Below are 25,612 nucleotides of genomic sequence, written 5' to 3' on the forward strand. Positions count from 1 at the left end.
TTGTAAATAGAGCCTTTTTTCCATTTGTGGTTCATTTGTGAACGCATCCATTGCTCTAATCACTAGATACATTTCCTCTGGCAAGGCAATGGATTTTTTAAGCATCTATTTAAAATCTGAATTTTAAAATCTTACATTCCTTATTACTTAATTATACAATAGAGGGAGGGATTCTTTAGAGTTTATTCCATATATTGTGTATGCGTGTATCTATATCTAAATAATTGTGTGTTTGTGTGGCTTCCGTATTCTCTAGGAAGCTGATTCGGCAGCAGCAGGGAGAGAGGCTACTTGAACTAGGGGACAGCAGGGGACTTGGGGAGATGGAGAGAGCTGAGAGTCAATTGGATGTGAGTATACAACAGGGCAAGGGAGTCAGGTGAGCAATGGGGCTGGTAAGGCAAGCTAGGCAGTGGACAGCCTTGTCTCTCCAGCTCCATTCTTTCCTCCTTCCCAAGATCTGCTGCTCAGCTGTGCAGACAGCTTGCCATTCTGCCTTCAGGCTGGTCCCATTGAATCTCAGCCAGCCTCTCCATCCATTGCCCTTCTTCTCCCAGCCTCCCACAGACCAGGGGGAGTCCTGGTACAATAAATCTACTGTCCATAGGACCACAGCTGCTCTCTGGTAAATCTGGGAGAGTTAGTACATTGCACTCAATGATATTATGCAGATTTACACCAGTTGAGGATCCAGCCCCAGATCTCCCCGATATTTGGAGAAGCAGGCAACACCTGGAAGAAAAGTTCTGGCCCCCACTTCCATTTAACTCATCCTAGTTAGTCTGTCTTTGTAAAGTAAGATTTCCAGATAGGAAAAAGGTAGAAGAGGCTTTAGAGTGGCTGGCAATGTACAGTATTGCGGAGATGGTATTTGTTCCCAAATAAATAGAGAATTCCAATAGGAAACACAGGAAGAGGGGAGTAAAAACTGAGACAATGTTGAGAAGAATGCAATATTAAACAAATGGGCTGTGTTCCCTTTTAATATGCTAGGAGCCTGATCCAAAGCCCATTGCAGTCATTGGAAATCTTTCATAGAATCATAGAAGATTAGGGTTGGAAGAGACCTCAGGAGGGCATCTAGTTCAACCCCCTGCTCAAAGCAGGACCAACCTCAACTAAATCATCCCAGCCAGGGCTTTGTCAAGCCAGGCTTTAAAAACCTCTAAGGATGGAGATTCTACCATCTCCCTAGATAACCCATTCCAGTGCTTCACCACCACCCTCCTAGTGAAATAGATTTTCCCAATATCCAACCTAGATCTCCCCCACTGCAACTTGAGACCATTGCTCCTTGTTCTGTCATCTGCCACCACTGAGAGCACCCTAGCTCCATCCTCTTTGGAACCCCCCTTCAGGTAGTTGAAGACTGCTATCAAATCTCCCCTCACTCTTCTGCAGACTAAATAAGCCCAGTTCCCTCAGCCTCTCCTCGTAAGTCATGTGCCATGGTAGCCATAGAGTCTAGGACCAGAAGGGAACACCGGATTATCTAGTCTGACCTCCTGTGTACAGCAGTTAGTCAGCTTGTTCCATTCTCTTGCTTATCACACCTAAAAGAATAAACATGGACAACACAGCCCACTGCTGGGACATTTACATTCCCAGAGAATGTTTCCCAGATTTATCTTCTCTTTCCCCAGCTTCTGTCTCATTTTTGCCTTCTCAAGGCCTTTGTTTCAATCAAAAAGATGGGTGAAAGATCCCTTTCATGGCTTGCTGTACTGCCTTAGCTGAGCAGACTGACAGAGTGAATGCAGGACACCGATTTCCCTGCTGGAAAATTAAGATCAAGGGAACATTTACATGGAATGAAAACTGATTTTAACTTCCACTTCTTACATTCATTTGACCAGAAGTATTACATTTCCAAAATCTCATTTTGATTTGTGCTGGTGAGTTTGACCTCATTTAAAACAATCCATGAGGTTTGGGGTTGTAAGGATCAGAAAGAAAGGAGTCACGAATCTGGTTAAGTACACCTTGGCTGCAGTTAAACAAACCACATTTTTCTAAAGGGCCTCAGCCTGATGTCTCTTTCTGATTTTCACTTGTACGTGCAATTTTTGTGCACTCTCATTTGCAGGTATAGCTGATAGAAGGCCACATTTTCAAAATATGACCTTTATAAGCATATGGCCACTTGCATATGTACTTTTTGCATGTTACCAGACAGACATAGGGCAAGAATAACATAGGGCATTTGGGTGAGGGAAGATAACCAACTACTGGCATTTATGTGCTGCTTTAGATGATTAAAACACAATGCAAACATCAATTAATCCATAACAATTAATTTACTTAAATGATTGGACAAAGTTTCAGCCTGCAATGGTGCCTGAGTTCCTAAACTTGACACCTGCAATGTCTGCTTTAATCTATGGTAGTAAAGTGTGTTAGCTGGGTGGGTAGAGCAGAAGGAATCATAGCTTCTGGTTCAGTTTCTATCTCTACTATTGATTAGTTGTATTAGCTTCAGTGGTACAAGTAGAAATCATTTCTTCCCGGTATGCTGCACTCATGGGGCACACGGGAGGACATGATCTCCCCATGTGACCCCCCCATGTGACTCCTCCCCTCCCTGTCCCCAGACCGGTGCCCCCATGCTCTCCCTGTCCCCTCCCCATGATCCACATCCATCCCACGTTACCTGGGAGGGGCTCTGTCCTCCTCCCGCCAGAGACTTCTTCTGTACAGCCCCCAGGCAGGAGGACTCAAGAGCTGTGACTGCATGGGGGTGGGGCTGGGAACTGGCTCCTCTTGTGTCTTTCCAGTACACTGTACCAGCTATAAATATCTTACTGGTACGGCATACCGGACCATACCACCGTACTTGCACCACTGGTTAGCTTAGGAAAATCACGTAACACTTTGGCCTCAATTTCTCCATCAGTAAAATGGGGCGAATAATAATTTACTTGTAGGTGTAATAGACTTTTGTGACTCTGGATTGAAAGTTGTTTGCTAAAGTACAATGTTGTGGGGATAGCTACCTCTCAGATAGTTAGGTACAACCTCCCACCCCTTTCCTTTGCGTGGAAAACCTTCTTAAAGCTTTTGGGGAGGTAGGAATTAATCCAGAAATCACTCCAGCTCCTTTTGCAGTAAACAAACAACCCCCCTATAAGCGACGCTTATCTTTATTAGCAAACAAATTGTCCCTCAGCCTCTCCACTATCAGTCTCTTAGTCACCGATCAGAGCACCTCTTTCCCTTTGGGTTCTGACTGATTCTTGTGTGCAGTGAACGCAGGCCCATAGTGTCTATACAGACAGGCTGTTCCCTGGGCTCAAACTCCCAGCCTGCTCCATTCTTGCAGCAACAGGTGTAGCTCGCACAGTTCCTTCTCAAACAGCATCCCCCTCCTATTAGAGAAGGGCTGGAAGCAGGATATAGGGGCTGGATTTCTCTCCTGCTCCTGAGACTATTAGGACTTTGGGATAGTGTCCCTTTCACACTGCTGATGTGTAGAATGGGAGCTCCACAACAGAAGCATTATTTGTCCAGTTCCATCGAGGTATTTAGGTGCCTACCTCTGATGGAATGGAGAGGTGGGCCCTGAAATACCTTGTAGGGTTTGGGTCTTTGCAGCTGTCTCAGAACCTTGTGAGTTGCTGCACTGTGTGCCATGGCGACTTGGAACTTCATGGGGAGAATGGGGGGGCTGGGGGAAGAGCACGTCTGCTCAAAAAGGACAACTCGCTGCTACTTGAGTTAGAGAGCAACCCCGGCAGCTCTAGCAGCCTTCGGCCCTCTGTGGCAATGGAGAGGTTCAGATTCAGAGCCGTTCGGAAGGGGACAGTGCTATGTACCTGCACACACAGTTTGTAGCACTGTGACATGCTTTTGCGAGTCCTAAAAGGTTTTAAAGATTTCTTTATGACCAGTTCCCATAGAAGGTAATATTGAAGTGACTTCTCTTCATGTAATGGAGCCGTTGAAAGCAGTGAGAAATTAGACACATAAGCAGGGTCTGAATGAGCTTTCAAACCCTGACATCTAATGATGAACCGGAGGGAAAGACTTCAGGAGCAGAAAGCATTCACATAGACACCCAGTCTTCCTAGATGCTCAGCAGGCAGACCTGCTTTGCCAAAGTGATCAGTTTTGGCTGGTTTTGGGTTACAATTCACTTTAGTACTGAATGCAGGGGGAATGAAATGTTATCCTTATTGTACGAGTAAACAGCAGCAGGACTGTACTTAGCACACCCTGATTGAGGGGGTCACCCTGATCTGAACCTCACTTGCTAAGCAGGGGGCAGGGATGCCAACTCCCAGTGCAAGAGAGAGGGGATGGGGACAGGTATTCCTACCTGAGTGTGGGAACTCTGCTTTTAGAGTCTTTGATGCCATCTGACCCTCCCTTCTCGAGTGTTTAAAGACTGAGCTGATTAGACTTAATTGAAAGGCCTTGTTTCTGTTCAGTGGTTACCCGGGCTAAAATGACTGATGAGCAGCTTTAGGGGCTAAGCCTTACGCCTGGTGCAGGGACAGTGTTGCAGGGAAAGACAACACAGAGGCTGCACTAGCAGTGAGGTTCCCCCACTACCCAGTGAAATCGCTAAGAGCTGAAATCACTAAGACGTGACTAATTCGCGGAACCTGAGAATGCAGCGTCACAGAAGTGGCAGTGAGTGTCCAGCAACGGCAGAGAAAACAGCACACCCCTGGCCAACAACAGAGGCAGCGGCAAGCGGTGGCAAAGATAACAGCAGCAGCTGAGGCACGGCTTGTCCCTCTCCCCCACTTTTTCAGGGGCGGGAGGTGAACCTACACGAATGCAGCTCTGAATTCTGAATCCCCAATGTAATGCTGGGCTCCCTTTCCCTTTTAATGAAAGTTTTCTTTTGTTATACACAGACTCCGTGTTTGCGAGAGGGGACATATAGCCTCTTTGAGGAGCCCAGGCATTGTGGTTAATTTCCCCAAATTATCGGTGAGGGCTCGAGCCAGTTCTGTTTTGTATTGTTAAAAGGAACCCCTAGATATTTAACCCAGCCCCTGTTGTTGCTGACACCACCTGGCAAAGGGGTTACATACATATTGGCCCTGCCAGTGAACATAGCAAAAACCTACTGTTCACCAATTTCCCAAATGGAATTGACTTTCCAGTTGCTCAAATAGCTTTGTAGGTGGAAAATAGTAAATGCACATTTGACAACTTATGACTCTGCATATTTTTAAAAATGAACTACTCCTAGCAGTTTATTCAGTGGCTTTTTATTGCTGGCTTTTGCACTGGTCTATATGGGGATGATAAATTTAGATGTGAGGTGTCACTGGGGATGTAACTTTGGCATAAAAAATGGACAGTGCTTAAAGTGTAAATGGCTTGTGCTGAACTAACAAACTAAGTTAACATTTCCGAGCTTTTGAAACAGACACCTTCAGACAAATGAAGCCAGTTTCTCCCTATTTTCACCCCTGCCCTGTGGTGTTAAAGGCTTACCCATCTAAATGTCTACATCAGCCTCGTCGCCATGGCGGCTCCATGGAAGACCCACCCACAGACATCGGTCAGGGGCACGCTCCACACATCAGGAAAGGCTGCGTTATTGGATGAAAATGTTCCTCCAGTATTTCACTGGACAGTCAGGTTTGAGTCTCGTTGAAGGACTCTTGCACTTTTGAAGTCATGAAGAGGAGACACTGTTGAAGCACATTTATTTTCAGTTGGATGAGATGCCTTAGGATCCACATTGTTACCCCTGATCTTGACCCAGCAACCTGGCAACAACATATCTGGGTTTGGCAATGAGATCAGAACTTTCACTTTCCTGGAGACACAGGGCTCAGGTCTTCAGTGTTGCAGCTGAGGGTTGAGACAGCAGCTTTGAGTTACTCCTCGGCTGCTAAGCAGGGTACGCAGCTTTTGACTCATGATGTAACGTGAGAGGAGCAAGTGCTGGAGGGTCAGTGCTGTACCCAGCAATTGCCATGTGGCATTCAGCAGCTGGCTGGGAGAAATACCAGGAAATGAATTGTAACTTGAATTGAAAAGCATTACCTGTAACATATACTCACTGCTCACCATACATTAATATTATTTCATATGTGGGTTTCTGTTAATATTTTATCTACTCCAGGGGTCGGCAACCTATGGCACACATGCCAAAGATGGCACGTGAGCCGGAGTCCCGGCAGGCAGCAGCGTGCCATTAAAAATCCTGCCTCGCCCGGCCCAGCCTGCTCTTCTCCACCCTCCACTTCTCCTGCTCCCCCCCGCCGCGGGGGCAAGGGGCAGAAGCTTGGTCCTGCTGGCTCCCCTGCCTCTTCCTGCAGTGTGCTGGGTTCTTTCCCCTCCTTCGCATCTCCATCCCTCCCTCCCTGCTGGCCGATCAGCTGATGGCCCTTGCGAGGGAGGGGGTCGGGAAGGAGCAGAGTCAGCATGCTCGCTGCTCCCAGCGGGGGCAGGGCCTTGGGGAAGGAGAGGGAATAGGGGCATATCCCCTCCAGCCCCCTGCCCTGACATCCCCCACACACACACTCAGCCCTCTGCCCTGAGCCCCGCACCCGCCCCAGGCCTGTGCCCTGAGCCCTGTGTCCCACATACCCCCCAGACCTGCCCTGAGCCCTGTACCCCTCTCATACACACCCAGCCCTCTACTTGACTCCTTCACTGCCCTCCCACGAGCCCAGCCCTGACTCTGACACCCCCCCAACATACCCAGCCCCCCACACTCCATGCACCCCCCACATCCTGACTCTTGCACCCCCCACATCCCCACCCCCACCCTGAGCACCAAATGGGAGCTCCTGCGCACACACCACACATTCCCACCTGCACCCCTCGCACCAAATGGGAGCTGCCCAGGTAAGTGCCCCACACCCAAACCTCCTGCTCCAACCCTGAACCCCCTCCCTCATTCTAGCTCCTGGCCAGACCCTTCACCCCCAGCCCTGTGCTCAGTGCACTCCCACCCTCAGCTCAGTGCAGAGAGAGGAAGAGAATGGGCCAGAACCAGGGAGAAGGTAGGTACCCACCATATGTGGGCAGAGCCGGGACCCCAGACTGGCAGTGGGCTGAGCGGGTCCGGCAGCCGGGATCCCGGATGGCAGGAGCTGGCGGATGGAACCCCTGAGCGGCAGTGGGCTGAGCCGCTCAGCCCACTGCCGGTCTGGGGTTCTGGCTGCCGGACACTTGCTAGCCGAGGTCCCGGCCACAGGCCCCGCTCAGCTCGCTGCAGGCCTAGGTGAACAGAACCTCAGACCAGCAGCAGGCTGAGCGGGCTGGCAGCGTAAGATCAACATTTTAATTTAATTTTAAATGAAGCTTCTTAAACATTTTGAAAACCTTGTTTATTTTACAATACAGCAATAGTTTAGTTATATAATATATAGACTTAGAGAGAGACCTTCTAAAAACATTAAAATGGATTACCGGCACACGAAACCTTAAATTAAAGTGAATAAATGAAGACTCGGCACACCACTTCTGAAAGGTTGCCGACCCCGATCTACTCTATACATTAATATTCAGTAAAAAATACCTGTCAAATAGCCAATTAATAATTTCTAGTCCACTGTACAAGTTTAGCTATCTAATTTTTATGGTATTGTCATTGTTTTACGATACACGGTATACATTGCCGCTAAATATTTATTAATGAATTGAATGCTTGTGAATGTCGCTGGATCAATAGCTTTGGAAACTGAAGTCTCAGGTACAGCAGAAGTAGCTATATTGTAAGATTCCTTACAACCAGTGTTCCTCAGCCCTCTTAATAGGGTGACCAGATGTCCCAATTTTATAGAGACAGTCCCGATTTTTGGGTCTTTTTCTTATATAGGCTCCTATTGCCCCCCCACCTCCTATCCTGATTTTTCACATTTGCTGTCTGGTCACCCTACCTCTTAAAGAGGTAAGCATGTTGGACTGTAAAAGGATAATTGAATTCAGTCTGCTAGGCTACTCAGTCCTTGCCCTCTCTGCTGAGATTGTCAAGGACTCAAAGGACAGATTGATGTTAATAGAATTGGAGCTTTGTACGGGTTGATACCTAGTAGGAACAACCATGAGAACACCCAGTTTTTACATACAGACCATCTGTTTTGTGTCACATTCTTTAAGTACCTAGTTCTATTTGTTTGAACTATATTGATCGTAATTGTCTGTGACACACTGTGAGACATTTTGTATGAATTAACTTGTAAATTACTGTTACCAAAAAATATTGTGAAAACATTATTGTGTATGATTATCTCTGAATTCTCCAAGGATTTTTAATCTTAACAGCACCCCCTAACAGGCTAGGTTTCAATTAAAAGCACTTACCAAAAGAAAACATGCAGATTAAAAGATCAGCTACCCAACTAGTTCATATTCCATCAACTGTGGAAAAAGAACTTTGACACTAAAAATTTAATAATTCATACTAGTATAAATTACAAACATTGCACTTCTAGGATGCTTCTTTTCTGATAGCAGTGTGCTTTGTAATATTTAAGGTTTCAAAGTTGATGGCTCTTATGAGGTTCTAATTTTTGGTATTAGAGCAAACTCACAAAGGAGGTTATAACAAAGGAGAAAATTACAGATATGGGTAGTGAACTTATACTGTACACGCAAAAGACATTTGGATTCAATTTTAGGACCTGTGGACTTGATTGTTCACTTTTATGCTAGTGTAACTTCACCTCAGTCACTGATATTCCACCATAGTAAAGCTGGTGTAATGAAACACAGAATCAGGACACAAACACACATTAAAATCTTCAGGCAAATTTTCACAACCATGGGGAAAAGGGATGGTGGTGTAGAAGCTGGCCTTCTGCCCGGTCCTGTCCTTTTGTGGGATAGACCTAGAGCAGCTCTCTTCTCAAGAGAAGCCTGTCATTAGTTAGTGGGTGTCCCACACTCACAGCTCCCACCCTGTTATGTGGTGCTAGCTATAATGGCTAGCTGGCATCCCTTGTGGCCTCTGTTAGAGATCTCCAAAAATGTTTTTGTCTTCAGATGGGATCAGTGTAGAAAAATTCTGCATGATAGGGATAGATCATACAAGATATTTCTTCCAACCCTAACCACAAGTCTATTTACTTTCATCTTTTGCAATGCTAGCCATGGACTCCATGAGTTACAGATAAGCATTTGGTACTAGCTTAAATGCAGTGCATGCTTTCAAAAATTATTTATAAAAACAAATGGGCTTTGTTATATGCTACCATTTTGAATGATCTGGAATTATTTACAATAGTTTTGGAGATATCACAATAATCTTAAATAAGGGTTTTTTCTCCATCCTTTTCGTCATCTTCCACAATCACTGTCTGCTTTTCTTCTTTAAGCAGGTTAGTACCTTTAAACAGGAAAAAAAAATTAAAACTAAGAAAAAAACTAGTCGGGTTAACATATTCATTGTTTACAAGGGCCTAATTTTCCTATCCTTTCCAATTGTTTGACACTCAGTGGAGTTGCTTCTGATTAAATTTGGATAATCGGGCCCCTAATATTTAGCAAACCTGAAACTCATGTCTGTATTTGTACTTTGTAATTAAAATTATTGGACATTCTCACACACTGCTGATACCTGTTCATATAACTAGCACATTGTGGTTTATTCTCAGAAATCTTCTGGACTGTTTATTACTTAGATTTTGGACATGCAGATTCCAGAATGGGCAAATGCTGAAAGACTTAACACCCAGCTCCCACACATCCAGTATCATCCCCACTGAAATGAATCTAATGGCAACATGTTGCAAATATAAATAAAAATATGAACTTGGATCAATGCTGAACAGGCTCCCATGCATTACCAAAGACATTGGACTAGTACAAGCAATACTGAGCTTTGTGAACTTGAACATGCATCAAAGAAGATCTGTCTGTAAATGAATACTAAGGATAATTAAGAAAACCACACACCCATTGCCACGGCACTGGAGAATGGTAGAGCATAATATAGAGAGGAAGGATGATCTTGTGGTTAAAGCACAGGACTGGGATTCAAGAGATTTGGGTTCAACCAGCCACAGAACTCCTATGTGATCTATTATATAGTGTGTCTGTGTCTCTGCTCGTGAGCTCCCATCTTTTGTCTGTCTAGTGTACTTAGAATGTACAAACCTAGTGCCTAGAACAATGAGGCCCCTCTACTGACTGGGTCCCCTATGCACGACAGTGATACAAATAAATAATAAAATATAATTAAAAAACGATGCCCCTAAAACGAAATGTTAAAATCAACCAATGGGATCCCACAGGCAAAGGTTCTACTCAAGCCTTATGTTAGCTGAACTGGTTTGTTTTGCCCATTCCTATTAAAAAAAACCCAATGACTAGCCTCCACAGTACGTTTTATTTCCACTGTCTTTAGTATGGTGGTTGAAATATTCCATAAACAGGGTGCGGGGAAACCCGGCCTTGAAGCCAAGCAAATCCCTTTAAGTCAGTCGCCTACTGTTTGCTATCAGTGCGCTCCAAACTGCCAAGTTGTTCTGTCAAACCAACCCATTTTCTTTCTTTCTGTGTTGAAAGCCCTCTCATAACGAAGCAGTTCATGAAGTCTGAAAATAGAGCAAAGGAAGCTATGCCACACAGGAAGGCTTTCTTCAGTTCTGGACACTCTTCAAGAGGTGAGGAATTAAGGACAGGGCTGATTGACCTAAATTACTATTTTGAATTCAGGTCTGGTTTTGTTTGTACGGGGTTTTTACCATTTAGCTGATTTTATTGGGGGAGGGAAACCATTTCAAAGGGTTGGATGAAACTTCAAAGGTAAATGTGACATACAATGGTGTGTCCTTCAAACAGCCATTGAGTGACTGATACTGGCAACTGGCAACACGGAAGCCATTTTAAGGTGATAGAGAGAGAGAGAAATGTTCCACACTCAGGTTTCAACTCAGCACCTAGCAAATAAATTTCCGAAAATACAGACATTTATTTTTATCCCTTTATTTCTGCATCTTTTCCAAAATGTACCATGCCTACAATGGAAGCTTATAATGTATAGGAAACAGGATTATAGCTCATAGCTCTATACTTTTATCTCCAGTGCTTCTTGGTTCTTATGAGTTACAAAACAATGAGGAAAAAGCAAATGGGCTCCTAGCCAGACTATAGGAGCATCAAAATTACCCCGTGCTTGAAACAATTCCACCTATCACAGCTAATTTTAGCAGAAATTGTCTTCAAGGACCAGGGAGCTAGGCACAGCTGGAGGGCAGCAACAGGACTCAGCAGTCCAGCTATACGGAGTTGTTGTCATTCAATAACAGTAAATCACACGCTCATCAAAATAGTGGTGACTGAGAGTGGTCACAAACTATAATCCTGGCGGGATTCCTGAAGCTGGTGCAGTGTGGTATGTAGAGCAAAAGCACAAGATAGTGTGGTCTTGACTGAATGTGAAGAGTGGTGGGATTAGTAACACCTGTGTGTTAATCCTGGCTCTGCTTACTGATTTAGTGTCTGGGCAGGTCACTGGGCCTCTCTGCCTCAGCTTTCCCATCTGAAAAATGGGCATCATAACATTCAGCATAGCTTCATACAGCTGTTTTAAGGATTAATAGATTATCCAGCATCTTTGAAGTATAAAGCAGTGTATAAATAAATACAAAGTAGTGGTAGTCATTTACAATAGAACCTAGTGCTGATGAGAAATCTGTAGCCCAACACTAGGCTATCAATGGCTTCAGACTCTAAAGTCCATGCCACAGCTGTGCTGAGTACAGGTTAGCAAGGGGAGGTAGAGAATCTGTTGCCAGTCTGGTCCCTGATGCACCTTAGAGCTTCCTCGGGGTGACTCTAGGTTATATCTGACTGTCTATCAATCATAGGGCAATTCCTGTCAAACTGAGGCTGGTGAGGGGATGGTGTACAGCTGCTTTGCTGGTGCTACAACATGCAGAGACTTCCTCTGTGTAAGGGAAATCCTGAGGGAGACAGTTAAACTGGCTTTACAAAGCAGTGCAGCAAAGGAGAGGATGAGGGCTTGAGAGTGCGGTTTTATAATTATCTCAAATATCCATTTGTCAGGAACAGCTTTGCCATATTCACACGAATATTTACATTCTTGTCAAAACCTGCATTTGCAGAGGGCTCTTCAGAAGCCCTTAAGTTAATTGAATATGCTGCTAAGTGAGGCTAGCAATAAAAAGTGTTTCAAATCTGATGCAGATCATTTATGGTCATGGCGGGGAGCAACATTAGAATTGTGGTTACATTGGCCCAGATCCTTGAAGGTACTGAGGTGCCAAACTCCCAGTGATGGAGATCTGGGCCATTTTCCCTCCTTTATTCCATCAGAAGTCCAAGATGTGGGCTTCTTTGATTTATTTCCTATTTAAATAGTTTTTGCTTTTCTAAAGTGATGCATGTATATAGATGTCACATGCTTGCATTTCAAAAACAACTACTAATGGGGCAAGTTTTGTACCTGTTAATTATTTTTTAATGTCACTTACTAATGATGAACTTACATTTATCCAAAGCATACTGGGGAAAAGACAGATTTTAAATGAAAGCATTGCTCCAGGAAGATTTGCATCTTGAATGCCACTGTAATTTATCAAATGCTTTGGGCTACTTATTGCAACATACACGATCCCCTATCCATGAGTAGATTGAATGCACATGTATCTCTAACTACAAGGTTAAGATAAAATGAGGAAGGAATGGCAAATTTACCAGAACTCAGAACTCCTTTGAATATATCTCCTGTTCTGGAGAGCAGGGCCAGCTTTAGGAAGTGCGGGGCCTGATTCGAATATCCGGCGGCGGTCTGGGTCTTCGGCAGCACTTCAGCGGCGAGGGGTCCTTCACTCGCTCCGGGCAGGGGCGGCTCCAGGCACCAGCACGCCAAGCGCGTGCCTGGGGCGGCAAGCCATGGGGTGCGCTCTGCCGGTCGCCGCGAGGGCAGCAGGCAGGTTGCCTTCGGCAGCATGCCTGCGGATGGTCCGCTGGTCCCGTGGCTTCGGTGGACCTCTCACAGGCTGCCGCTGAATCCGCGGGACCGGGGACCTCCCACAGGCAAGCCGCCGAAGGCAGCCTGCCTGCTGTGCTTGGGGCAGCAAAATACCTAGAGCCGCCCCTGGTGCTGGGTCTTCTGTGGCATTGAAGCCCCCCTCACCGTTGAAATGCCGCCAAAGACCCGGAGCGAGTGAAGGCCCTCCTGCCGCCAAAGACCCGGACCACTGCTGGGTGAGTAAAAAATATTAAAAAATTAAAAAGGTGCCTACAGCGCGGGCACTCTGGGAAATTGGGGGAATCAGCCTAAAGCCTGCTGGAGAGGAAGGATGGTCTTATGCTTCAGGCATGAGACTGGGACTCAGGAGACCTGGGTTGAATTCCCAGCTCTGCCAGTGACTTCCTACGTGACCTCGGGCAAGTCATTTAATCTCTCTCTGACTCAGTTCCTCATCTGTAACATGGAGGTAATAATATTTCCTTTTCCCCTTCACGTTTATGTGTCTTGTTCACGTAGCTTGTAAACTCCTTGAGGCAGGGACTCTCTCTTAGGTGTAGGCACAGTACCCAGGACAACGGGTCCCTGATCTTCATTGGGATGTTTAGATGTATTAGAAGTAATAATTCTGGACATTATTGTGTTTTTGCATAGCTTGCTGGTATTGATAGTTGTGCTCTAGACCTAGCATTGGCGAGAGAACCAGGAGTCCTATTCCCTCTTTGGAGACTCACTGAAGCCTTAGGCAAGATATTTAACCTCTGTGTGCCTCAGTTTCCAATCTGTAAATACTTATGTATCTCACGGGGTGTTCTGAAGATTAGTCCATGTTTGTTAAGTGTTTGGAAGACGTAAAGTAGTATGGACTTGATTCTGCCCCCCTCATTCCAGGAGCAGTCCTATTGAGAAGTGCGACAGAGACCATCCCTAGAGAATCTCTAGCCACCCCAAAGTGGATAGGACTGAGCTCAAGTGATCAAGGACAGCTCATCAAAAATGGAGGGAGGAGCCAAGGGGCATGCCTTTCAGCCCGGTCTATAGGAGAAATGTTTGTGAAGACAGCTTTTAAAATATTGGTTAATTAAGCTAAAATAGGTAGTGTTGGTTTGTAGTTTCGGTCATGCTTGAAGCGCTGGCGTTTAGTAGCGACCAGGGAGGAAAATAAAACCTAAAACTGGAACAACCTACAGTGCAAGTTATTGAGAGAGCGCTGAGCACGGAGTGTGCTACTCAGGCCGCACATCCAGCAACAGCAATAACAGAGGACTAGGGACAGAAAGGCCCTTTTATGTTTGTTTGGTGCAAATAACCCTGCTGGGGCATCTTGGGTTTGAGCCCATAATTGAGATTTTGTTTTGCACAGCTGTTCCACCAGGCCTCATTTTATTTATTCTCGCCTTGCTGCCTCACTGGGTAACCCTGAAAGTAAATAAATTGTAAATACCGGACTAGCCCGCAGCCAAAGCAAGTCCTTCTCTCACTGCAAGCTATGCACCATGGCAGCCTACATCTAAATAGCAGCTTTCTGTACTCCAGTATCCAAGCTGGAAGAAAATATGCTTCTTTGAAAGGGGAGACATTCAAACCTAGGCACACAAGCCACTCCAGCCATGTCACACACACACACAATATGCCACAGAGATTGTTAGATGACAGATGAGCTGTGCAGGAGAATTGTACCCATAGAAAGGCAGCTGGGATGGGAATGCTGTATCTAGGGGGAGGCAGTAATGAGCAGGCTACTGGGATTGAATTCATAGGGGACTAAGGGGGCCTGCTCATTCACCACTTTATTAGTCCAGTTTCATGAAATGAAAATCAGTTGAGTCATGCTGGCATAAAAAACTTGAGTAATGCAGTGATAAATCAAGCCTGAGGTGTTTCATTTTCTATCAGCAGCCACATTCCTCAGAAACTGGACACATGCACCGATTTTTGTTACAGACCTGAAAGCCACTGCATTTTTCTTGTTTTACTTTATTCCCTTTTGGTATTTCTTGGCTGGCAAATCCTCTGGAGATTATAACAAAGTGCCTCTACTGCTATATAACCTTCATTAACGTCCGCTATCATTTGCAAATTCTATTGGAACGAAAAAAGTAGTCTTCTAGGGGCAGAAATGGTAAAGATCTTTAAACAGCCACTAGAGGCCCTATTTCTCACTGAAATGCTCACTAGAGATTGCTAATGCTAAAGAGGTAAATATTAAACTAAATGAATGTGGATGACAAATGTTGTCAGTCCTAGCTGCATCCTGCTATAGCAGATATTATATTTAACATAATGCTCATAAAAAGAAGTACATTGCTGTTTACTAAAAACAAGAACAAAATATTTTCTGTTTCACTTTAACTCCTTCATCTCTGCCATGCTCTGTGGATAATATAACACCACCAAATACCTGCCACTTAAATAGCAATTTATGGGGGAGATAGATAATGTTGCCCGCTTCTTATTTACATCACCTGAGAGTAAGAACAGATGTTCACATGGGACTTTTATAGCCGGCATTGCAGAGTATTTATGTGCCAGATATGCTAAACATTCATATGCCCCTTCATACTTCGGCCACCATTCCAGAGGACATGCTTTCATGCTGATGATGCTCATTAAAAGAAATAATATGTTGTTAAAATTTGTGACTGAACTCCTTGGGGGGAGAATTGTATGCTTCTGCTCTGTTTTATCCACATTCTGCCATATATTTTGTGTTATGGCAGTCTTGGATGATGTCTGTGATAGACCCAGGCCAGTTGGGAACCGCAGAGTAGTAGAAGGCAGATATACTGGCCACTGGATAAGCAGTTTTCTGTTCCCTGAGTGACCAAGGCAGGGGCTGTGCTAGAGCAATCAGGAACCTGCTAGAACCAGTTAAGACAGGCAAGCTAATTAAGACACCTGGAGCCAATTAAGAACACACTAGAATCAATTATGGCAGGCAGACTAATCAGGACACCTGGTTTTAAAAGGACCTCCCATCAGTTAGTGGAGGGCATGCAAGGAGCAGGGAGTAAGAAGGCATGGTGCTGGAGAACTAAGGAGTACAAGCGTGACCAGGCTTCAGGAGGAAGATCCTGCAGTGAGGATAAAGAAGGTGCTGGGGGGAGGCCATGGGGAAGTAGCCCAGGGTGTTGCAGCTGTCACACAGCTGATACAGGAGACATTGTAGACAGCTGCTATCCACAGGGCCCTGGGCTGGAACCCGGTGTAGAGGGCAGGCCCGGGTTCCCCTTATGCCCCCAACTCCTGATCGGACACAGAGGAGTTGATCTGGTCTGTGAGCAACACCAGAAGGGAAAGTCTAATTTGGAAAGGGATCTGGCCTGTCCCCGACCCACCAGGTGGGACACAGAGACAGCGGAGATTGTTCTCCCTTTCCCCCCCATGCTGGCCAGTGATGCGGTTAGCTGAGTGAATGGCAGGTTTGAGTCTCGAGCAGAAGCGGCCAAACTGAGGGCTGCCATGAACCTCTGAGGAGATCAAATTCGCCAAAAAGCACAGGACCCACCAAGGCAGAGGAGGAACTTTGTCACATGACCCAGCACATGTTCGTTTCAAGAACACTTTCACTGCAGATTTGACAAAACACAAAGAAGGTACCGATGTGAGATTTCTAAAGATAGATACAGCACTCAGCCCAAGATTTAAGAATCTGCAATCGCTTCCAAAATCTGAGAGGGACGAGGTGTGGAGCATGCTTTCAGAAGTCTTAAAAGAGCAACACTCAGATGCGGAAACTACAGAACCTGAATCACCAAAAAAGAAAATCGATCTTCTGCTGGTGGTATCTGACTCAGAAGATGAAAATGAACATGCATCAGTCTGCTCTGCTTTGGATTGTTATCAAGCAGAACCCATCATCAGCATGGATGCATGTCCCCTGGAATGGTGGTTGAAGCATCAAGGGACACATGAATCTTTAGCATATCTGGCACATAAATATCTTGTGATGCTGGTGCCATGCAAACGCCTGTTCTCACTTTCAGGTGACATTGCAAACAAGAAGTGGGCAGCACTATCTCCTGCAAATGTAAACAAACTTGTTCATCTGAGCAATTGGCTGAACATAAAGTAGGACTGAGTGGACATGTAGGCTCTAAAGTTTTACATTGTTTTATTTTTTAATGCAGTTTTTTGTACATAATTCTACATTTATAAGTTCAACTTTCATGATAAAGAGATTCCACTACAGTACTTGTAATAAGGGAATTGAAAAATACTATTTCTTGTTTTTTTTTACAGTGCAAATATTTGTAATCAAAAATACATCTAAAGTACATTTTGTATTCTGTGTTGTAACTGAAATTAATATATTTGAAAATGTAGAAAACATCCAAAAATATTTAAATAAATGGTATTCTATTGTTCAACAGTGCGATTAATTTTTTAATTAATGGAATATTGAGAAATCTTTGAAGAGAAGAAATTTACAGAAAGAAGTGAACCAGTAGGGGAGAGCCCTGTTTACAAGTAAGGACAATTTAACTTTTGGGGGTATAACAAAGGGATGAGGAGATGCACTCTCATTCCTTTAATCTGTGAGGACAATATGCCAGTGGGCTTGATTTGATGAGAAGAAGTCTTAGCGAAACTGGAGAAAACCCTAGGGAAAGAACTTGGGGTAAGCTATCCTTAGGAGATGGAGGAATACTTAGTTAAGTTTAGTGTCTAGAATGCATGTTATGATTTTGTTTTATCTGTAACCATTTGTTTCCCATATTCTCACTCTCTATCACTTGAATCTCTGTTCTTTGATAATAAATTTATTCTTGTTCCCACTAATCTTATCTATCTATCTAACTGCTGTGTGTTAAGTAAAGCAGAGACTCTGAGCAGATGCTTACAAGATGGTGTGTGCTATTCCTTTGGGAACAGCAGATCTAGTTCTGTATGTGTTCAAAGGAATAGGGCATGTTTGCAGTACTCGGGGATTGGTGTGTACCTATCACTGCTTATACAGAAAGTGAGGCCTGCGGAGGCCTGGAAAGAAGCGATTGTGCTGCCAGAGGCTGGTGGTTTCAGGGAACTGACCCACAGCAGGTACAGACAAGACTTCCTCATGCAAAGGGCTGGTGGTTGTAAGGTACCTCCCAATCTTGGGTGCCCCTGGGAAGCACCACACATTTAGGGGCCTAACCTGTTTAGACAATTCTGTAATTTCCAGGTGATGCCTACCTGTAACTTTAGGCATTGAGATACCATTGGAAATCTGGCCAAAAAGGGCTTACATTTCCTCAGGTCTATTTTTAGTTGTTTGGGTTTATTTCCCCATCAGTCTGGTGGAAATATTTCTAAGCTGCCTCTTATCGATTTCCGCCCCCCCCCCCATAATTTTCTTTTCTTTGCTTTTTTTTTCTCTCTCTCTCTTTGAGCCAACTGTTTCTAAATGTAAGCATGCACTTAAATGCTTTGCTGAATCAGGTCCTCAGGCCTTTTCTTTCCCAGTGCTCCTTACTATCTGGTACGTGTCCCTCTCCAGTGGTATCTTACTTTACGAACCATTTAACAGTAGATTTGGAGCTGTCCCTCCCTCCCTTTGGAAACAGCTGAGACATTGCTTCTTCTGACTGGCAATAGCTCACTCCTCCCTGAACAGTAGTAATATTTGATGCTGATATGGCACTCTACATCTTCAAAGCACTGTGCAAACATTAGCTAATTAAGGCTAACAGCACCTTTGTGGTGTAGGGAGGGTAAGGAGCAGTGTCTTTTTTTGCAGATAGGAAAACTAAGAAACAAAGTAGTTAAGGGCACAATGTTCAAATTTGGGTGGCTGAGTCCATATGGATGCCCAAGCTAGTTAGCTGCTCCATGGCCTCTCTGGCTGCACCACTGCCACAGAAAGGCCCTGAAGCCGTTGTTGTCTGGATGGCCACCACTGCCGGATCACCTCAGTGTATATCATGATCTTCCAGTGAGATAGTCTCATATGCCCGCTATGCCTCTGCAGCTGGATTAGGGGGCATCGCTGGGGCCTTCTGACAGTCCCTCACTGCTGTTACAGATGCTTGGAACCACGGGGGGCTGGCTATAATTCGAACCCCTTTTCTCCTCCCCCAATACTGCAGCCCGGCAGCAGAGGGGGCACAAGAGCCACCTTGACATCCCCTTCCTGAAATGTGCTTGGCCACAGTGAGGGAGCAAGCACAAAAATTCACTCAGGACTGTAGGTGCTCAGCACAACCAATAATCATGCCATGCTTTAATTAGATGCCTAGAGATGGATTCAAGTGCCTAATTTTAGGCACCCAAATTTTGGCCTAAGTGACTTTCCCAAGGCCCCACAGTAAGTCAGTGGCAGAGCCAGGATAACAAGCCAGGTGTTCTTGCCTCTTAGTCCTGTGCTTTATCTATTAAACCATGCTGCCTCCTGCCTTCAGCTTTCACCATTCGCTACATGGCTGAGAGGTTAGGAGAGGACTGATTGGATACATTTAAACTGATAACAAAATTCTGGTCCCAACAAAAACTGGAGGATTTGATTATTGATAGGTGACCCTCAAGGGGTGTGGATGAGTTCAAATACTCACCTTTGCCATTAGTATGTATTATTTGTATTACGCTAGCATTAGGGTGCTCCAGCCACGGACCAGGTCCCCATCATGTTTAGAGCTATACAAACCCAGAACCAAGAAACTGCTCCTGCCCCAAAGAGCTTACAATCTAAGTGGTCAAATTCAAGTCAAATTAAATAATAATAAATAATTTGTTAATAAAAAAAATAATAAATTAATTTGAACTCTGAACTCATTCTTAGTTCTCAGCAGGGGTAAGTCAAGAGATCTTCCCTTTCCCCATTTCTTTCAGATTGTAAGCTCTTCAGAACAAGGACTGAGTCCTATCTTTGTACAGAACCTAGCACATTTTGGTCACTACTGCAACACAAATAATAACAATAATTCCAACTGGGAATAAGAAAAATAAGTAGATCAAAGTAGGTATGATTAGAGAAGTTAAGCAGAGAGGGCAGATAAATGGTGTCCCTTCCAGAGAGTGTTCCTAAACTAACTGCCCTCTCCTTTGAAAGCTGTGCTAATGCTCTTACCTGGCATAAGGGGTGGGATGTGTATTGCAGGTGTATCTTTTCTCCTGGGTTTTTTCTGTTCCTGATCAGTGAGCTGAGAGACTGAACTCGCTTTACCCTTCTGTGGTTTTTCGGTGATGTCACACCTTTTAATTAAATGTTCTGAAAAGTCTGAGAGGATGCCTGCAGGGAACAACACACAATAAATATTACTTAAGCCTCATCTACACTGATAAAAATTTCACCCATCTATCTTAATATGCTCAGGGAATGCTTACACTACAGTGGCACAACTATGGTGCTGGAGCTGGGCCACTGTAGTGCCATAGTGTAGACACTTGCTACACTGAGGGAAGGGTATTTTCCATCAATATAGTTAATCCATCTCCTCAAGGGGCGGTAGTTAGGTTGAGGGAAGAATTCTTCTGTCAACCTAGCTGTGTGTACATGGGGCTTTAGTCGGCTTAACTGTGTGTCTCAGGGGTGTGAATTTTTCATACATTTCAACACCGAGTGCTTTTGAAAATCCTATTCTCTCTCCCTTCCATAGGTAGGCACACACAGATGTAGGAGAATTGAGGACAGTAATATTTTTATTCAACTCCTAGTGAATACAAGTAAACCAGGAAACATCAGAGGTTTGTCAGATTTCAATAGTACTAAGTTGTGTTACCTGGTATAGGTGGTGGGGTGTGTAAGGCAGGTGTATCCTTTCTCCTTGGCTTTTTCTGTTCCAGCTCACTGTTCTGGGAAGCCTGGATATTTTTACCCTTTCTTGGTTTCTTTTTTAGGTCACAATTCTTAATGAAATGTTCTGAAAGGTCATCTGCGTGGAAAAAATAAAGAATACCTAGCTGATAGAAAATAATGAATCACAGAATTAAAAACAGGGCTCACTTTAATAACAATACTTCCACCCTAGCTGGTTAAAACACAAAGTAAATTCACCTTTTCACTGAAGGCCATCACAAGGGCCTTAATACCACTTAAAAACAGAGAATAATTGAGACTTAAGTGCCTTATGCTGGCCTTAGAGAATTAAACCTCACAGTGAAGAAGGGAAGAATTTTGCCCATATTATAGATAGGGTGACACAGATGTTAAGGCTAGTATTTTCAATCTTAGATGCCCTATTTAGACACCTAAATAATAGGACTAATTTTAAGAGGTCCTCTCTACCCACAGCTCCCATTTACTTTGGTGGAGTTACTCTGGATTTGCACCAGTGTATACTGAAGCAGGACTTGACTCATCAGATAGTCTGGGTACATTCTAGACAATTATCCAAATTTCTGGATGCTTAGTCATCTGAACAAATTGAGTATTGTGAGGTTGATCCATCACTAATAATATCACACAAACCAGAGGTTTGGTTTTTTAAATTTGGCTTTGGTTGGATTTGTCAGCGTTGCTTTTCAGTTGGAAACTTTACTTAACAAAAGATTTTGATTTCACTTCCTAGCTTTCACACCAACATACTTCCATGGACTAGTGAAAGTAAGGATGAATGACTTCACGATTAAGGTACTGCACTGGTACTCAGTAGTTTTGGATTCAATGTGATCTTGAGTAAAATCATTTATTCCTGTGTGCCTCAGTTCCACACCTGTAAAATGGGGATAATAGTGCTTCCTTTCTCACATCTTTTGTCTGTTTTGTCCATTTAGATGGTAAGTTCTTCAGAAGAGAGACATTTTTTATTTTGTTTCTATATAGCCCCTACCATAAAAGAGCCCTGACCTGGGTTGGGAACTCAGGTGCTTCCAGGGTGAAATCACACTCAGGACTCAGACATCTTGATTGTGTGTGAGTAAAGCAGGCTTGCAAAATTCTACTTGTTTGGGACAAATAAAATATCATTTTGTATTTCATTATTATCACCAACGTACGGGTAGTCAAGTAGATTTTTGTGCCTGGGTTAGCAAATCTTCATGACAATTTTGGAAGGTTGGAATAAAGTAATGATATGTGAAGCAAAGGCGAATATGCAAAGTGCAAAAATATGCAAAAGGCACATCTATCAAAGTCTTGAAAGCCTCATATTTAGAAGTGTGTATGAGCAGAGATGCCTCTGGTACTCCAAGTGCAAAAGTTATGTAAAAAGTCAGCTCCAGAAAGGACACAGATTGACAATAAAGGGAAAAAAATTAAAATTCTGTCCAAAAGGAATATTTGAAATCTTTTACTGAAATTGCACATAGAAAGTGGGTGTAGTGAAGGCTCAGATATATCTTAGCTTCCAGTTTATTAATCGATAAAAGCGCTTCTCCTTCTCTATCATGAAAAAGAACAATGACTCTTTCTCCTTTCCTCTCTTTAATTAATTTCGTTCTAGAGCTTCAGCTAATATTTATATGCAGGAAAGACACTCTTTGCCTGTCCATCTGGCAACAGATGTGTTACCAGAAGGCATAGTCTATCGGGTTTCACAAGGGCTCAGTTGTACCTCTTGGAAAGAAAAAGCCAATGGACAGTACTTAATGATGTAAAGAAGACACCTCTCTAATTACAAGTCACTGACATCACCATAATAACACTTACCTAAACGGTTGCAGTGTGAGTCTCGCTTGTCCAATCTGTCTTCTGGGATATCAAGTGGTTGCACATACTCTGTTGACATCATTGAAAAGGTTTTCTCTTGAAGCTACAACAACAAAATGAAGCATACCATAAAACAGATATACACCTCTACCCCCATATAACGTGGCCTGATATAACATGAATTTGGATATAATGCGGTAAAGCAGTGCTCCAGGGGAGCAAGTTCAATATAACGAGGTTTCACCTAAAACACGGTAAGATTTTTTTGGCTCCCGAGGACAGCGTTATATCGGGGTAGAGGTGTATTTATATTCTGTGCCAATTGCTCCTTCCATCCAGCCCTGGGAAGTTCCTGTTTTCAAAGTGATTTTTGCCATACAGCCCCTGCTGGCCTGCCTGATCTTAGAGAGCTTGTGAGCTGTATGGGTTTACTGCCTTCTGACCCCATCCCCCCACTCCCACTGATGAATGCAAAACTGCAGATTCTAAAGCAACATCTGCCAGCCTAAAAAAAGAGCAGGCCAGATGGGAAGGTTTTAACAATTAGTTTTGAAGTAATCTATTTAAAGGGACACAGTCAACTTGAAATCTAATTGAAACTTAAAAGTAGTTCCAGGTTCCATTCCAGTCTCTGAGTCCCACTGATATTTGTTCTTGGTGTTAGTGTTAATGCTATTTATTCATTTATTTATTTAGAGCAGTGGTTCTCAACCGGCGGTACGTGTACCAGTGTTCCATCTCATTTTTCTCATCCATGTGTGGAATTAATTTTGTTATGTGCACCAATACAGAAGTTACGTATGGTGGGGTTGGTGATGAGGGGTTCAGGGTGCAGGAGGGGGCTCAGGGCTGGGGTTGGCGTGCAGGGGGGTGAGGGCGCTGGGGTGGGGCTGGAGAGAGGGCTTTGGGGTGCAGGCTGCCAGGGGCTATGGTAGGGAGAGAGGACTCCCCCCAGTCCTCTCTCCCCACAACAGCACCTGGGCTAGGGGAGAGGCAGCTCTCCCTGCCGCAGCAGCCTTGGGGCGGGGACCAGGGGAGAGGCGCCTCTCCTCGGCCGCAGCAGCTCTGGGGCTGGGGGAAAGGCGTCTTGCCCCACCGCAGCCCCAGGCTGGGCGGGGGGGGGGGGAGGCCTCTCTCCTTGCTGCACTGCAGCCCTGGGGCTGGGGGAGTTGTTGCAGCCCTGCATGGCCCAAGCTCCCACATTACCACCCCCCACCTCACCCCACGCCCGAGTGCAGTGTGCACGCCTGCACAGCCCTTAGTGGCCTCCTGTGCAGCTGTGCAGGCGTGCACCTTAGAGGCAACCTAGACGCTTACCACTGGGGGTACGCAGGAGTCTTCCAGGGGGTACATCAACTCATCTAGCTATTTGCCTAGTTTTATAATAGGCTACATAAAAAGCACTAGTGAAGTCAGTACAAACGAAAATTTCATACAGGCAATTATTTGTTTATACTGCTCTATACACTGAAATGTAAGCACAATATTTCTATTCCAATTGATTTATTTTATAATGATATGGTAAAAATGAGAACACAAGCAATTTGTCAGTAATACGGTGCTGTGACACTTTGTATTTTTGTGTCTGATTTTTGTAAGCAAGTAGTTTTTAAGTGAGGTGAAACTTGGGGGCACGAAGACAAATCAGACGCCTGAAAGGGGTACAGCAGTCTGGAAAGGTTGAGAGCCACTAATTTAGAGCCCTCGCTCAAGGACCAGAGCACCACTGTGGTAGCCACTGTAAATACATACTAATATTATTGGTGGGGGGCAGGAGGGTTGGTGGTTTTACAACAACATTTTCCTGTTTTTACAAATGATTTTCTCATTCATGTTGCTGCAACAGATCCACACTGACAGGGAAAACTGACTAACAAATGGCTTGTACAGGGGGAAACAGTGAAACTGACCATAGAGCAGGAAGTGCTGTCAAATGCACAAATTAAGCACACTGGAAAAATAAAGGAAAAACTGTTTGGTTTTGTTTTTGGTTGCTTCTCTAATCCCTTTCAGCTACAGTCATTTTAGATGGTGTTTGTAACAACAATAAAAATGTAGGAAGAAGTGTGACTGTTTCAAATCAATGGTGGGCCATTAACTTTTGGTAGGACAGAACTGGAAAAATGGAAACCATACATAATGATGAGTAAAATCAGCGAGGAGTCCTTGTGGCACCTTAGAGACAAATTTATTTGGGTATAAGTTTTCGTGGGCTAGAACCCACTTCATCAGACGCATGAAGTGAAAAATACAGGAGCAGGTATAAATATATGAAAGGATGGGGGTTGCTTTACCAAGTGTGAGGTCAGTCTAACAAGATAAACTGGATTAATTTGCAAACTGGATACCATCAGATTAGGCCTGAATAAACACTGGGAGTGGTTGGGTCATTACAAAACCTAAACTTAATTTCCCCAATAGTAATTTCTCCCTACTGTTACTCACACCTTCTTGTCAATTGTCTGTAATGGGCCACTCTCTTACCACTTCAAAAATTGTTTTTCCTCCCTTGGTATCCTGCTGTTAATTGATTTATCTCGTTAGACTGACCTCACACTTGGTAAAGCAACCCCCATCCTTTCAAAGCATCTAGGTGCAATGAGACTTAAAAGAGAAAGTCATGCACAGTTTATCTGCACATAACTGAAGAATTCTAATGTGCTTTCACAAAGCAATAAAATAAAATCCTGACACCCAAGAAGTGAATTATTGAATAATTTTCAAAAATTCTAGAAGAGAAAAATGTGAAGATAATTAATACAAATCACTAATTTCCTCTTTGAAATGGAAGTACATATTTTCTTGAGCTCATATTTTAACATCTTGAATGCAGCTCTTTTTCAGCTAGACTACATGCTAAGACATTCAGCATTCTCCGCTCGACATCAATCACCTTGTAAGGAAATTATTGTACATGATGAATTAAGATAGATAGGTATGTAGAGATAATGGGCCACATTCATCCTTCGTGCAACTCCAGTGATTTCAGCAGAGTTGTAGGAGGGATTAATTTGGCCCAGTGTGAGGCATTTTCTGTATGAATGCAGAGTTTTCCATCAGAATTAGGAATTTAGGAATGTGAAAGAATTTAGACTGATGCTTTTGGGCTGGAAGGGTTACCTAGATTCTCATTC

The 25,612-nt window shown here is 44.0% G+C and overlaps 1 protein-coding gene across 3 annotated transcripts in view; it reads right to left on the reverse strand.

Annotated features, from left to right (window-relative positions):
- Nucleotides 1-7,367: 7,367 nt before the first annotated feature.
- Nucleotides 7,368-25,612, reverse strand: part of PPP1R17 (protein phosphatase 1 regulatory subunit 17) — a 53,411-nt gene continuing 35,166 nt past the window's right edge. For 2 of the 3 annotated variants that reach the window (XM_045003425.1, XM_045003427.1), the window contains 4 exons: nt 22,479-22,581; nt 20,611-20,763; nt 19,959-20,120; nt 10,393-10,511 (listed from right to left, as the gene is read on the reverse strand). In XM_045003425.1, coding sequence (XP_044859360.1) covers nt 10,402-10,511; nt 19,959-20,120; nt 20,611-20,763; nt 22,479-22,560 — 507 coding nt within the window. In that variant the 5' untranslated portion in view covers nt 22,561-22,581 and the 3' untranslated portion in view covers nt 10,393-10,401. Of the gene's footprint in view, nt 9,302-10,392; nt 10,512-19,958; nt 20,121-20,610; nt 20,764-22,478; nt 22,582-25,612 lie in introns of those variants that run through there. The other variant, XM_045003428.1, reaches the window with a different exon arrangement.

The sequence above is a fragment of the Mauremys mutica genome, chromosome 2, assembly GCF_020497125.1.
Source record: "Mauremys mutica isolate MM-2020 ecotype Southern chromosome 2, ASM2049712v1, whole genome shotgun sequence".
NCBI classification, from domain to species: domain Eukaryota; kingdom Metazoa; phylum Chordata; order Testudines; family Geoemydidae; genus Mauremys; species Mauremys mutica.